This window comes from Peromyscus californicus, unplaced genomic scaffold (genome assembly GCF_007827085.1).
Source record: "Peromyscus californicus insignis strain IS unplaced genomic scaffold, ASM782708v3 Scaffold_19__1_contigs__length_69161282, whole genome shotgun sequence".
NCBI classification, from domain to species: Eukaryota; Metazoa; Chordata; class Mammalia; order Rodentia; family Cricetidae; genus Peromyscus; species Peromyscus californicus.
The window spans coordinates 68,150,743-68,167,170 of NW_026294491.1; the positions used below are offsets into that span (position 1 = coordinate 68,150,743).

Consider the following 16,428-nt stretch of genomic DNA (forward strand, 5'->3'; position numbering starts at 1 on the left):
CCAACTTTCCTGAGTGTGCTTGTATCATTGCCTTCCCTGCTATGAGTCCCTTCCTTACTGCTTCTTAAAGATGTTTCCTGGGCCAACCAGCACACAGAGATGGCTTAAAACCCCTGCAAAGCCACTTTGAACAAGTTACTTAAAATCTCTGAGCCTTAGTTTCCTTATCTTTCAAATATGGATAACAATTCCTAAACTGCAATCATTAGTGAAATAATGGATCAAAAACTGGGTGGCAACTGTGCTTCTTCCCTAGGGTTACTGTGCATCCATAGCATGAAAAGGGCACCATCCAAGCGTGGCACAGAACTCTAGCAGGGGCAGATGAAAATCAACTACTCGCTAAGCAACTACAAGAAAACCCTAGTCTGCCTCATTCTTGCTTCTAGATTACTGTCATTACTGAAGGGACTGATATTCAGCTCAAGCACCCCAAGACAAAGTTCTCAGTACAAAGGATGTCTATTTTGCCAATAGGAATAAAGCACAGGGTATAAGAGGCAAAGACAGGAGATAGAGGACAAGGAGGTAGGGAAGGACTGTCTCTGGATAGAGAGGAGACAGACTTGGCCCATAGGCAAATGGCAATTTATCAAGGTAAAATTGGAAACCCTGTGTTAGGATGAGGTGTTTAATGTTAATTGGGCATATTAATTAAGGTAGTCAAAAGGGGGCTTTTGATTGCTGAACTTCAATACTTAAATAGCTGGACCTTGGTAGTCAACCTCATGAGAAGGAACTGAGCAAATAAGAGAATAGACCTTGGTGGCCAGCTTTAAGAATGTAATCTAATGGTTTTTAGCAAGGCAGAAGTAATGAGGGAGAAGGGCAAGGCCTGTCAGAGCTATGTTTGCTGGATAAAGTCCCTTCAATTACAACACAGTTCAGGCCGGGCGGTGGTGGCGCACGCCTTTAATCCCAGCACTCGGGAGGCAGAGCCAGGCGGATCTCTGTGAGTTCGAGGCCAGCCTGGTCTCCAAAGCGAGTTCCAGGAAAGGCGCAAAGCTACACAGAGAAACCCTGTCTCGAAAAAAAAAAAAACCAAAAAAAAAAAAAAAAAAAAAAACAACACAGTTCAGTCTTAAGTAGAGCAATGCTTGAATTATAGGTTTGGATACTTGCTGATTTCTTCCTTTCTCTGTAGATACATATTTAGAGACACATGTAAATCTCTAAATTGCTTGTATTTTACTGGGTTGTTTTCAGATTCTTGATGTTTTTATAAAACCAAAGAAACTCATATCCTATTTTCTTATACATCATAATACATTCCAAGTCTAAAATAATGTGAGCATTTACTGGATGCTAATATAAATCATCTTCCAGGGATACATTTGTCTCTAAAGTGGGCCCTACTTATACAGATTGTGAATGTATACTTTTAAGCAATATGGCTACAGATATTAATGTAGAGACCCTAGAGAGAAAAATTTTAAAACTCCTTTTCAGGGTTAAATACAGGTACTTAAACAAAATACTGGGTCCACAGCAAGTATGCAACTGAATATGCATGTTGAACCATCATGCACATTGTGAGCTTTTCTAGGTGTGCTCATGTGGGAAGAATGTCTTCCAATATTAGAAGTCTGCTGTAGGAAAGGAAACCTCAACGTACCTGTGTAACTCCTAGGAATAGAAGCAGACCCTGTGGACAGCAGCTATGGGAGTGGAAAGGCAGATTCCTGTGTGTGAATGTCTGCGGGATGATGAGTTCTTGTTCCAGAGACTCTCAAGCAACATAAGATCACAGCTTTTCAGAAATGCAGAGACTCACTCACATTAAAATCCACCAAAATCCAATTGCCCCAAATTTCTAACACTTTTTCTAAGGTCTCCTTGGATATTACTCAAGCCAGTATAATAAAGGGGTTCAGGTCCAATAAAGTTAATTTCAGAATTTATATTAAAACACAAGAATTTAGCTTTAAATGATGAATAAGTAACTAGACAACCTAGGAACAAGAAACTCCCATTTTACTGCATGCATCTGAATGCTGTTGACTTTTCTATGATGGACAACTTAGCTGAATGTGCTTCAAACCAAGAGGATAACGTGGTCAGAGTGGATGACTTCTATCTATAGCGTACCTCTGTGCCATCATGAGAAGCCTACTCACACACATCACTCTGAACTTTATTTTTTTTCAAAGATTTATTTATTTATTATGTATACAGTGTTCTGTCTGCACATATCCCTGCAGGCCAGAAGAGGGCACCAGATTTCATTACAGATGGTTGTGAGCCACCATGTGGTTGCTGGTAAATTGAACTCAGGACCTTTGGAAGAGCAAGCAGTGCTCTTAACCTCTGAGCCATCTCTCCAGCCCCATCTGAACTTTATTTTAATTGGGGCTCAATTTAAGTTAAATGTAATTTTTTGTAAGAGCTGAAGTATTTGTAGTGAGTGTCAAAATGTCCATCCAGCAGGCTGAATTATATTTATAACTAAATGTCCCTTTGTCATTCTTTATGAACTAAATATGAAAAGAAGTTAGACAAAAAAAGAACCATTCTGTCTAGATCCACTGCCTGCTTATTTCAGAAATCTCTTCTCTGCTCTTCAGCTACTCTATTTTAGCAGCAAGATTATTGTAAATCTTTTGTTTTTGTCATATGACAGTGTGTTCCATATATTTTATGTCTTTCTGCATATGCTTGTTTCTTTCCACTGTTCTTTAGGAGAAGGAAGTCCTGAGCAGAGGCAGCAGACTGGTCTCAAGCGTCCCTTCCCCTTAGAAATACAAGTTTCCTGGGTGTAAAAAAAAAAAGACTGGAATCAAGATTGGCTAAATAGTGTCTTCTGCAGAGAACTGTCTCGCTATAGAACATGAGTGCTCATTTCAGACAAGCTGTTCTGTGAAGTTTTATTTAGTCCAGAGCAGTCTCCAGATTTGTGGGTGGGACCTCCCTTCAAACTACCAGGGCTCTTCCCCCTCATCATTACCACCACTGCTTCTGCTCTGTCAGTTAAAGCAATTTGAAGCAACCCTTTACAAAAACAAGATGTTTCTCAAAATAGATGGAACAGTTGGCTAGACCGAAAAGAGATACAGTATCAACAAATGTAGGTCTGTTCTCTTGTGTGTTGTTTGCACAAATGTAATCTCACATGTGTAAAAGACTAGGCAGGGAATGAAAATATAGTCTGTGTGTGTCCTAACATAAACTACCATTTTTGCTGTAGAAACATAAATGTTTCACTCTCGTTCAAATTAAGGCATGTAAGTAAAGAAAGGTATTAGACACTTGTCCGCTTATTTTTAATGAGAAAGCTGAGTTCTGCAAGTTAGTAGCTACTCTAATCAACTAAAGTCAGTGGACAGTTCTAGTGCCTAGTTCTGGGTCTGACTACAGGACTTGCACGTATGTGGAGGTTTCAGTGCAGCAACTTTTCCTCCTTTTGCTTTGACTAAAACCAAAAAGTAGGTCGAGCAATATTTACTCTCTGGGCAGGGACAGCTTTCCACCTTCCTGTGGTTAGCAAGGAAAACCAAAGAGCAACAAAAGGACTCACTTCTCCAATCAATTCTCTGTCAAGCAAAGATGAAGTGATGCTCCCTTGGAGCACAGCTTGGAGGAGTCCTGAGGGAGAGCCTGGTCCCGGCTACTCAGCCTCCCACGGCTATCCTCAGAGAGCCAAATTCTGCAGAGGACCCCATCCTGAAAGTGATGCATGCAGATGCAGACCCTCCTCCTACTTCACTGCTGTGCCCTGTCTCTTGCTAGAGCACACCAGGATCTACTGTCCCTGTTGAAATGTTTGTTTCACTCTGAGCACTCTTGAGAGAGCAGCCTCATTGTTGTATAATGCCTTCTTTCTACACACGCACTTCCATTTCTTTTTAAAAAATATTTTTTGTATACTATGTATTCTGATCAGATCCACCTCCTAGTCACCGTTCCAAACAAACTCTCCTACAACCTACCAACACCACATCTCCCTCCCAACTTTCTCCTCATCTTCCTCTTCTTCTTTGTAACTCACTGAACCCAATTAGCACTACTCATACACATATGGTTATATGGTTGTTTACTAGAGCATGAGCACTCTCATGGGTCACACCCCTGAAGAACAATGACTCTCCCTCCCCTAGCAGTCATCAACTGCCAATAGCTCCTAAGCTGAGGGTGGGGCATAAATACACATTTGGTTTTTTGCATTTGTGTTATCTCTTACTGTTTAATAAATTGTCTTTATTTCTAAGCCTTGTTTCACAAGGTAGTTAACCAAATTTTACCAAATCATTTTTTATCAGCTCTTCCCCAATTCCTCCACTTAAAATTCTAGAGCAGATTTTTTAATCTGGGCTCTTGGATGGAACATGTATGAAAATGTGTAAGAAGCCATAAGCTACAGAAGGATGTGCAAAAGTTGTATGCATGTCTCCACTTGCACACAGTTCTGATGAAAAGGTCCTGTGCCTCCTTTAGATATATAAATGGATGCATAACTCTCCAAATATTAAGAACTGTTGTTCCTTGGGTTTTCTCTTTCCCCAAGTCCTGTATTTAGGAAATGATAAACTACACCATCTGTTCTCCCGGATTTTACCAGTAAATTTTACCACTTCTTCTTTTTTTCATTCTAGTTTATTGCTAGTCTTATATTTGTCTCTTACTTTTCTGAATTTCTGCACCTTTTGTGTCTCAGTTTAGGTAACAGTGTCAGTGGCGATGACAGAGACACCTACCCCCTCAGCAGTCAGGGTCTAATCTCTTACAGGCTTTGGTCAAAGTGGGATTTTCTGATTTGACTCAGGAAAGAATTCCAGGCCTAGCCTCTTCAAAGAGAAGTTGCATATTTTGTTAAAGATAATGTTAATATAGGCCTAAAGATGAGGACTGAGATAAAAAGAGGATATCGAAGAATGAAAGAACACTTTGAGCACAGGCAAGGGTTTCTCTAAGAGACTCATGAAAAGTAAAGTATACCCAAGTGTAGGATGGACTTCTCAAGGGCAAGTCTCAGTTATTTGTGTTGTATTAGCCATGCATACCATTTAGTGGCTCTTAAATTTCAAAACTTGTAGGAAATTTTAATTTTCCTTTTCTCTTTTGAGAAGCTAAATCATAGCATGATTCTGCAAAGGCCTTGGATGGAATTATAGTCTGATAAAATAAAACCAGAAGCCACTGGAGTTGCACAAGGGGTCGGAGCACATTTCCCTGTAAATGTGGTTTGTCTGTGATGCACACCTTTAACCTCAGCACTCAGGAGGCAGAGGCAAGTGGAACTCGGTGGGTTTGAGACTCTGTCTCACAGAAAGAGACAGAGACAGAGAAGAAAATTGCAAGTTCAACAACTGAGAAGGATGAAAGGTCTTGAGCAGTTGTAAATATTTTGAAGTTCTTGCTCCTCTGCAGACAGAAGGCTTCAAACAAGAATCCCAGGTGAGGGGGTTCCTGTAAGTTTTATTCCTATAATTCCCTCTGTTTTTTCTTCCTGCCTGAAGAAAAGAAATAGGGAAAAATGAGAAGTAAAGCGGTTGTTATGTGACATGTGACATCTTATTTAATGTCACTGTAATCCCACAGATTAGACCAATGTTTAAAATGAGAAATGTAGTGCCTGCGCTACTACCCATTCACCATGTCTGAGCGAGGGACTGAGGATTAAAACAGAGACAAGACCACGGGTCATTTGTCTCAGTAGAATGCTGTTTATTGAAGGAGGGAGGAGGCCTTAAATACAGGCTTACAGCACAGTGGGAGAACCCAAGAGGGCAGAAATTCGCTACAGATGTTTTACATTCTTGCATCCTAGCTATTTACAGCAATATGTAGGATACACAAACAAGGAACCTCAGTAAGCTGTTTAGGAGGAAGGAAACCGACAGGGAATCAGCATAGGGAGGACATCTGATCAAGGTCAGCAAGGCAACAGCTACCCAAGGAACGGGGGTCAGGGCCCAACAGAAAAATTAAAGAGATTAGCTGTTTCCACATCATATAAATATCAGAGTCCAGCTTTAGGTCTGTGTTTCAATCTAGGAACATTCCTTCCGTGAAGTTTTTCTAGACAGAGTGAGTGGCCATATCTTAGCAATGTCATACTTACATCCTATTGCTTTTCTTTCATTAAAAAAAATACTTTCATTGCTCTTCATGTAGAAACATAACACAGATGCCCAAATGTCCATGCATTGTTATGTCCACAGCAATGTTGTCCTTGGTTTCTTATTAGCATAAAAATGATAACTGGCTATTCATTTATTAATGAGTCACTCTATAAACTGAACTTCATTAAATCTTGCTATTGTCAGGGCCTTGCTAAGGTTTAAAATGTGGTGTCTCCAAGCCCAGTTCTCACATTAGATCCCACTAGGAACATTTAAAACCCTCCTGCAGCTGTTCTGATTCAGTTAATGCAGGTAGAACTTGGGTGGCCTATGTAGCTCTGTGAAGCTTTCCCCGCAGTAGTAGGTCTTAAGAGCCCTCATTGGAAGTGTAGTCCAGAAACAGCTGGGACCTTTACAAAGGCAGTTCCTCAGCCCTCCTCCACCTGCTGAACAGGAAATTCAGAGCTAGGATAGGAGGGGGACTGCCAGCAAGTCATTGCTAGGCCCTTCCTAGACCTTTCTGATACAAGCTGCAGGCTAAGAAAAACTTCTCTGATGACAAGGACACCAGCAATGATACTCTCACCAAGCTTCTTCCTGGCTGTCAAGGAATCCTCAGCCCCTCCCAATTTGAGCTTTAATTACCCAACCCAGTTATACAAACTATAACTTATAACTACTTTTAAAAAGCTTAACAGAAATTCCATCTTTTCCTGGCAGCCATTAAATGAAGTGCATATTGTTTGTGAATAGTATCCTAAAGTCATATGAAGCCTGCATGCTTATCACAGAGAGAATTATAAAATAGAAAATCTTAAATGACAAATGTTTTAAAAAAATATTTTATGCTTCCTGAATTGTTTAATTTACTTAATTGTGATGATAAGAATTGTGATTTTAAAAGACATTTTCTGTTTTTGTATTATTTTTCATTTTTTGAGATTATAATTAAACAATTTTCCCCTTACCTTTCCTCCCTCAAAATCCTCCCATATACTCCTCCTCAATCTGTTTCAGATTCTTGGCCCTTCTTTTCTTTAACTGCTGTTACATGCATCTACATTCTTAGATACATAAATACAACCTGCTCGGTCTGTATCACATTACTTATATGCATGTGTTTTCAGGGCTGACCCTTTAGTGTTGGATACCCTTTGGTGTGATTTTCCTTGGGGAAGGAAGCCTAGTTCTCCTACTCAGCATTGCTTAGTTGCTCATTTTCCTTTGTGTAGGACTGAGGCCTTCTGGGCTTCACTCATCCACTTTGGTTATAGAGTTCTTTGTGTAGGACTGAGAACTCGTGGGCTTCCCTCACCCGCTTGGGTTATAGAGTTCTTTGTGTAGGCCTGAGGCCTCGTGGGCTTCCCTCATCCGCTTGGGTTATAGAGTTCTTTGTGTAGGACTGAGGCCTCGTGGCCATCCCTCATCCGCTTGGGTTATAGAGTTCTTTGTGTAGGACTGAGGCCTCGTGGGCTTCCCTCACCCGCTTGGGTTATAGAGTTCTTTGTGTAGGCCTGAGAACTCATGGGCTTCCCTCATCCGCTTGGGTTATAGAGTTCTTTGTGTAAGCCTGAGAACTCATGGGCTTCCCTCATCCACTTGGGTTATACCTATTGTTGTCCTTGTCCTGCTCGTACTTTGGCAGTCTCACATCAAACTCTCCCATCCTCTGGATCTTACAATTTTTCTGCCCTCTTTTCTGCAATGATCCCTGAGACTTACATACAGGCATTGTATTGTAAATGTATTCATTGGGACGAGGCTCCATAACTGCATATTAATTGGTTTCGGTTTTCTGTAATGCTCTACATCTGTTGCAAAATGAAGTTTCCTTGAGGAGGGACGAGGACTACACTTGCTGTAGGTATAAGGACAAATACTTAGAATGCAGTTGGGGTTATGCTGGATTAGTAAAGTGGTGGTTATAGGTTCTCCTCCAAGATCCATAACTTCAGATCTATAACTTCACTAGCCCTGGGTAGTTGCCTAGGTCAATAAAATATTTTAAAGTGGTCTTGTGTTGTGTTTCCATTGAGATGATACAAGCATTATACATACTATTCTCTCAGTTTTGTTAATAAATTTTTATAATTCCTTGACAATATAATTGAGTTATAATAACTAGACATATTTAAAACATCTCCCTTGATAATGTTACACTGTATCCTAAAACCATTGTTTTAGTACCACTTAATACTTCCAGATTCCCTGCTCTCTAGACCCTAACAAAGAGTGAAGTTTTGGAGAGATCTGCTGAGTAAAACAAGGAGGCCTAAGGTAAACAGATGGGGCTTAGAAGGTAACCAAGTATCACTGAATTTAAAAAACGGAGAGGGTTTTACCCAACTGGAGTAAAGGCCCTTTGTGTGAAGTTGTTTATCATGTAGGGTTTAAAGTATGTATTCAGGAATGGGGTGTAGCTTAAGCGGTGGAGTGACTCTCTAGGTAGGCAAGGCTCTTTCTATTTCAGCATCAAACAGACAAACAAAGTAAAACAGAACACCATCCTGCCCTTATGCTCCTTCAAAACAGCAGGTGAGTTTCATAGACATGTGTGCCACTCACAGTTGCTAAGCTCTCTATTTCATCCTCTGCAGCCACTAACCACTTTGATCATCAAATTATTGTATTTTGTATTGCAATGAATAAAAATGATATTTCTGATTTTATAGCAACAATATATAATGTGCCTTTAATTTCCTCTTAACTCTTTTTCCCCTTAATCAATCACACCATCAATTGTTCATATGTAGATATCCACATGAGCTAAACTGGGACTTAGTTTTCCATCCTAAACCTATCCCTTTTCCTCCATTGCAGGCTGGCTTCACGAGCTGGGAAAGAGACTGGAATCTCCATACTATGGCAACAACACGATGGGGGGCCCATCCATCCGAAGTGCCTACATTGCTGCCCTGTACTTCACTCTCAGCAGCCTCACCAGCGTTGGATTTGGGAATGTGTCTGCTAACACGGATGCAGAGAAGATCTTCTCCATCTGTACAATGCTGATTGGAGGTGAGGAACCTTGTTCTGGAGCAAGAAAAGGAACTGAGTCTCCAGATGCCCTAATGCTTTGCTTGGGTCTGAAACACAATCACAATACGTTGCTCCATACTGGACTAGAACTTAACCAGAAGCACTACATAGGAAGTAAGTGACAGGCACTTTAATGTACACACGTAAGTTAGCAGAGACCATGGTGGTGTTGATGAGTCCACATATCATTTATCTCATGGGAATTCTCTGAGTCCGAATTGGACGCATATACTAGAAACTCCCACCAAAGTTAGTGTTACCAATTTTTACTCATACTAGTGTGGTAAACTTTGGATGCTTAATATATTGTTGTTCAAAAAAACTCCAAGGAGCAAGTAATTTGCATATTTTCGTCATTTTAAATGTCCCATCTCTTGTTCTGAGTGCTTTGGTGCAATACTGGGGTAATTATTGAGGCATGTCTGTGGGGTCAGCATTATTACAACCAACATGTTATTGCGCCATTTTTCATAAGCCCTAAACTCCCTTTGATACTCTGCTATGAAAATCTGTGGTGTGACTCCACAAACCTTTCTACTTTGGCAGCCAACTTCATTTCTACTGGTAGGGGGAACCAATGAGAGACTGATAGGCAGGAAGATGGGCAAGGCTTTGCCTGCTTCTGGGGTGCAGTAGCTTTCAGTTTACAGTCTCCAGACACTCCCCAGAGATCTCTGTATTCTGGGGCTGCCACCACACCTCAAGTCACAGTTAATCTGCCTATGCCTCTTCACCTACTTCGTCCAGCTCCAGCACCTCCCTTAAATATGTCCAGTGACCTCCACACTTCATCTTTGCTCCTTCAGCCCTCTGCCACAAGCAAAACCATGTCCCACTGAAATATTTAGCGTAATTTCTCTTTTCTGAAACTCCTGAATTGACCCATGATTGATACTACTGTTGCTGACCTATCAAATGACTCATCTAAAGCTTTAACACATCCATCTGGGTGAAGTAAGCATTCTTAGACCAGGCTTTGTTAGCGTTTCCCCAAAGCCTATCTTACTATATTCACTTACTGCCCTCAATCCCAAATATCAGTATAAAGTGTATCAGTTAGTGTCACGGGAGATAGGATGTAGAAAGTATGTATGCAGCACTTACAGAGGCCTTCATCCCCACAGTGAAATCAGCATCTTAACACAAGGCTTACTTGGTGAACTTATGACTTGGCTTACAGGGGGAAGCTGGAATTTATGAAGGGTTTGAACAGCACCAAGCAGGGGATCCTTAGTGCCAAATCAGTGAGGAAGCTGAGAAGCAGTCAGCAAGGAGGGCCAACATCTGCAGTCCTCCTTGGAAAGAATGCTGAAGCAGCATGCTGGGACTGTAGCGATTTTAAAAGGCTCCTGGTTGATGCCAAATGCTTATAGCCTAGAGAGCAGAGAACAAGAATTCTCATCTCTAAAGAGCTACAACTCACCAGAACCCATGGTGGCTGATTCACATCCAGTGTTAGGATTCACATAATTCCACTTTCCTCAATGGCCCATTTTTTTTTCCTGCCTAACAAAATGGGAAGCACTTTGCAAGTACACAGAGTCTATACTTATTGAAAGTTGTACAGCTGGGCAGCAGTCTTTAATGTCTTTAATCCCAGCACTCGGGAGGCAGAGGCAGGTGGATCTTGGTGAGATCCAGGTCAGCCTAGGCTACAGAGTGAGTTCCAGGAAAGGTGCAAAGCTACACAGAGAAACCCTGTCTCAAAAAACCAAAAAGGAAAAAAAAAAGAAGGTTGCCCATGTTTCTTCCCCTGTTGGAAATGTTATGAAATGCTCAATGCTAAAGCTTACTAATCTGTCCATTTGAGAAATCTGTTAAACAACTGGACATACTGTTTTGACAAACCTACCTTAGTGAATGATCCTTGACCAGAAATTGTAAATGTATAATCTATTCCCCACTTCTCACTGAACACGGGAACTATACTGGTCACAACCCCAAAATATACGGAATATAATTTGATAATGTCACTTTGTTAATTTTTTCTTAAATTGATTTTCATCAAATTTCCTGTTGCAAAAGCAGTGTGTAAGTGGCGTTGGAACTTGAGGTGGCCTAACAGCAGGTGGAAATGTAGATTGCTCTCATGCTAAATGACCTAAGTGGGTTGAATTTCTTGAGGTTTTTCCATTTGTGTTTGTGGGAATAACTTTCTATTATTTTGAAACTACCCTAGGCTAAAAGAAATGAAGCCCAAATTTTAATATCTCCTAATTAACAAATTACTTGCACATCATTGTGAACTAATTATAAAAAATTCACAATATAGTACACTTTATTCATGTAATTCTCATAGCACTAAGAAACAGATAACATTAATCCTAAGTTAGATTAAAAGTCACAAAAGACTAAGTATGGATGCCAAGACTCACTAAGACCTGACAGTTTTTTGGTAAAGCATCCACTGTATCATATTATATGAATTAATTTTACTTACTTAAGTTTTATAAATACACACAAATGATTTTTTAAAAAGAAAAAAAGGTAAAACTTAAAAATTTAAAGTGAAAGGACCTGTGTTTGATTCCCACCAAGCACATGGTTCACAACTATCTATAACTCCATTTCCAAGGGATCCAATGACATCTTCTGACCTCTGTGGGCACCAAGCATGCATATGGTGCCACAGACATGCACAAGAGCAAAACATTCATGCATATAAAATAAACATAAATAAATAAAAAAAATTCCCATGTTGATATCACATATATATTCTATAAGTATCTATAATTATAGAATGTAAACATAAGCAATATATAGGAAAATATTCTAAAGTGCACAGTAAAGAAATTAAGCAAAATTATTTAAAATTTCATACATAGGAAAACGTACAAGAACCTTGAAAACATTCAGTATATAAGTAATTCAAAAGGTTCAAATAGTTTGTAAGTTCATTGTAAAGGCACCAAAACTACACAGAGAAAACTCTGTCTTGAAAAACCAAAAAAAAAAAAAATCAATTGTATGCATATCTACTAGTAACATTTAATCACAATATAGATTAAAAACAATACAGAAACTGTAACTATGGAGGAAGTTCTTTAACTAGAATTCTGCAGAAGTACACAGAAAACTACAAAGCAGTAGTGAGAAATTTTACAAATGGTTTGAGATTGTTGGAGGGTATACAAAGTGATGAGTTTAATGTTGTAATGATACCAGTTTTACCCAGTTACCTTAAAATTCCCATGTGATCTCTATAACAAAAGTCTAAGCAGCCATGTATCTATGTGCACGTATGTCTGCAAACTGATAGCTGTTTTTTAAAAGCAATGGGAATCAGAGCTGAAAGGAGCCAAAACAAAACAAAACATGAATGGACACAATCAGAAGATCTGCATTCCAAGTAACAATGCATATTGGGAAGTTACAATCATTAAGAAAATATGATGCGGGGTGAAAAGCTCACCAGTGAGCTGATGATATTGAAGGGAGTTGAGAATAAGGTTCACATCTATATGATCACTTCAGATATGACATGACTGACTCTAGACTATAGTTCAAGGAAGATTGATGGTCAATGAGTGTTATTGGAAACCAGACAAAGGTGCTTGCTGCCAAGGCTGAAAACTTGGATTCAATCCTTGAAACCCACATGGTGGATGGAGAAAACTGACTCCCACAAAATGTTCTCTGACATTCACTCATGCACTATGGTACATTCACACTCATATCCACACCCAAATATACATACAAATACTTACATACACACACACAAATAGATTGATAGATAGATAGATAGATAGATAGATAGATAGATAGATAGATAGATAGGCAAACAGACAGATAAATGAAGTAATAAAAATGTTTTTTAAAGTAAGTGTTGCTGTGTCCAATGTCATAGCTACTTGTTAAAGGTAACTTGGACCCCTACTAAACAATATGAAAATTAATTACAAATGGGATTGTGAGATAAACTTGAAAGAATACTAAGACAGCATGAGAGCGTATTCTCATGAACTCGAATTTTCCAAGTGTTTCTAAAATATGACATAGATGCCTCATTGTCTTTACAAAGAATTATAAATTGAACTGCAGCATCTCTTCTTATCAGAATATATCACTAAGAGCTTGAAGAGTAAACTACAAGAGTTTAGGTATTTGCACATACTTACCATGCAAAAGGCTGCTTTCTGATATATTTTCTTAAAAGTATACTAATCCATATGGGAAAATTAAAACACATTTGAAAAACTGTTTCAAGGAAAGACTTTTAACATTTGCGTTAACAACAGGCTTGTAAAAACACTGCCCAGTGTCATTCATGGAGATGTAAACCAGAAGCAGACACATGTTGCACTCACAAGAACTGCATGCTTGAAAATTCTGGAGCCCTCTGTGCTTTGAGAGAGAATCCATGCTTCGGCCTTTCTGTGCTGTTAGTAGGCATTTCTATCCAGTCAGCAATCATGTTATCAACATCCATCAAATATGAATACACCTGTACTCTGTGACCCAATGATGCCCCTTCCATGTATATAGCTAGTAGAAGTGTGTGTGTGTGTGTGTGTGTGTGTGTGTGTGTGTGTGTGTGTGTGTATGTGTGTGTGTGTGTGTGTTACTTTAGTTTTACCTTGTAAACTTAGGGCAGGCAAGCTAAAAATAATGTAGCTATCAAGTGAGAATGAGAGCTTGGGAACAGAGCCAAATTCTTATTTTTCATATGAGGTTGTTTTTAGTTTATATTAACAGAGATGATCCAAATGATTGAAGAAAGTCATTTTGTCTAACATGTGGATGATAACCACAAGGACCTAAGATTTCAAAAGGCTGCCATTTTCAAGGGAAGTGGACATGAATTTTCTGAACCAGTTATCATAAAATTCTTAGCTTCTTGTTTACAGTTATAAAACTATAGATGACACTACAGAGTTGCAACTGATTCATTTAGTTCAATAAAAGTTTATGCTACGTGGTAATGATGCCAAGTGGGCTAGATGGTTGGAAACAGAGATGTCTGTGGACAAATGCTGCCCTTCAAGGTCACAGCTTATTGACAGATATAGGTGTTCAATCAGATCAGAGACCTGTTATGTAATACACATTTAGAAAAACTGGTAGTACACAAAAATTGAGAACTATGCATAATGCATGACTAAAATGTAGTTGTTATGTATCTTTTTTCTGAAATAATTAATAAAGCTCCTTATATTTGTTGACATTAAACAGATGATTTTTTCGTATCTTTGAAAATCTTTCTTTAAAACTTAGTACTAACTGACTGGAGTTAACTGATAAGTTTGCTTGAGTTGATGGGCCAATCAGTTCAGTCTTGATGGCTGGATAAAGCATCCTGTGAAGATGGCTCACAATTGAGACATGTCTAGTTCCAATGGAGCATTATTTTCACACTTCTTTTTGATCTGGCAACTCAACACTCCCTGTCATGATTTTATTGAACTTAAATGTAATTCCTTAAGTTCATGCCATTCTTAAGATGTCTTTGAAACATTTCAATTCAACTTTCAAGAAATCATTCTCATTTTGTTTCCTCTGTTTTCTGGCATCCACAACTCAGCATTAACCCAGGACAGTTAGTTGAGAATGGAAAATTCCAGGTCAATGAGAAGGAGGGAAAAAAGACAGGAAACAACAAGGTCATCTGAAAGTTGAGCTCTGGACTCCTTTCCTATAAAGAGAAAGGAGCCCCTGTACAGACTATGCAATCACAGCAAAATAGCTGTTAAAATCATCAGCAATAATATTGTGCATGGGAAAACATTGGTGCCCAAGTTCAAGGAAGGAACGAGAATAGTGGAAGAGAAGGAGAAGAAAGAAAAGGCAAAAGTCAGTGCCAGACTGTAGTGTTTTTTGTTTCCTCTGAGACCTATTTACCTTTTCCTGAAACCACAGTTGGGAAGGTTCTTTCAAAGACCTGATACTAAGATACAATTTTACAAAATGCATTTCATGCAAAACTCCCACACAAAGGAAAAGAGCCTCCAACATACTCAGCAGGTGTAGCACTCAAGAATTATATATATATCAAGTTTTCTGAGAGAGGGGAAAGTGATTGATAATTTCCAAACTGACCTGGATACAGACGTTTTTGAGTCAAACTTTCACAGCAGATGGAAAGATTTTGCCTGACACTTACACACACACTTTCTGCCAAGACAGAATGACAGAGTGAGCATCAGTGGCCCAAAAGGCCATAATAACATAGGGAGAAAAAAATTATGAGAGCTGGGGTTTTATATTTTGAATTCTTAATTTAGAAGTGTTCCTATGCAAAAATAAGACTTTGAAATTGTGGTGACTCAGACGGATGATATCCTTCCAACAACATTTATGAATGCTACAATTAATCTAGTAATTTATTTCATTGATAGTGTACAATTAGGATGTTAAATGGTCTAAACGTATTACTTCTCTGAGTTAAGCACTTTACACATTATAATTAAGCAAAGCAAAGTTAAAATCATACAGATAATTAAGAAGAGCAGTGTTAAAATAAATGAAATAGGCTTATTCTCTGCACTTGATTTATTCTCTGGAAGAAGACTACTACACACAGTTAAAGATAGCAGAGCGTTCAAGCCTTGCCCATAAGCTCATTAGCAGAGCCTGGATCTGTGTCTAATTTCTTTGACTTGGAGCATAATCAGTTCTTTTCTTCAGTGAATTTTTTTTGCAAATAAATATCTTTTTTTCCAAGTAAAATATTTAAGCTGCTGAGCTGTTGCTTAGCATCCATAAAGCCACACACCAGAAAGTTGTTAAGGACCATTCGTTTTCCTTTAGATGCTTTTGGACATTTGGGAAGCATTCTGCTTTTGTATTCTTATGTGTGCCTGCATGCAATAGACACTAGTTAAATACTTCTTGAATTCTTTCATCAAGAAATGATTTCTACCAAGAGTGATGTAACTCTTGAAGAGTTCCCAGCAAAATCTTAAATCCTTTCCCCAAATCTTACTCCTCGAGTGCACTGACATTTTTAATATTTTGCACTTTCAAGGAAAAGGCAGCATGAACAACTCCTGCTTCATACATGTATTAGATACTTCTACACAGACTGGGGTACTCCGCGGTTTATAGCTCAGAATAGCCCTATACTTAAGATAATAGCCTGTCTACTTAATGTACAAGGGAAATGGGGCCACATCAGATTTTTTTAATGGAGACATTTTTATTTTTTTAATGTTTACTTATTAGTGTGTCTGCATATGTGTGTATGCTTATATTGCAGCATGTGTGTGAAGATCAGGAGACAAATTTGTGCAACTGGTTCTCTCCCTACAGTTTATGAGGGTTTCTGTATCAAACATGGGATGAAAGGCTTCCATGGCAAACAATAGCCATCTCAAGAATAGCCCTACTCTAA

General features: G+C 38.9%; 1 protein-coding gene across 1 annotated transcript in view; it reads left to right on the forward strand.

Annotated features, from left to right (window-relative positions):
* Positions 1-16,428, forward strand: part of Kcnh8 (potassium voltage-gated channel subfamily H member 8) — a 383,313-nt gene that overhangs the window by 283,402 nt on the left and 83,483 nt on the right. The window contains exon 8 of the mRNA XM_052745629.1: positions 8,880-9,077. Within this exon, the coding sequence (XP_052601589.1) occupies positions 8,880-9,077 (198 nt within the window). The remainder of the gene's footprint in view (positions 1-8,879; positions 9,078-16,428) is intronic.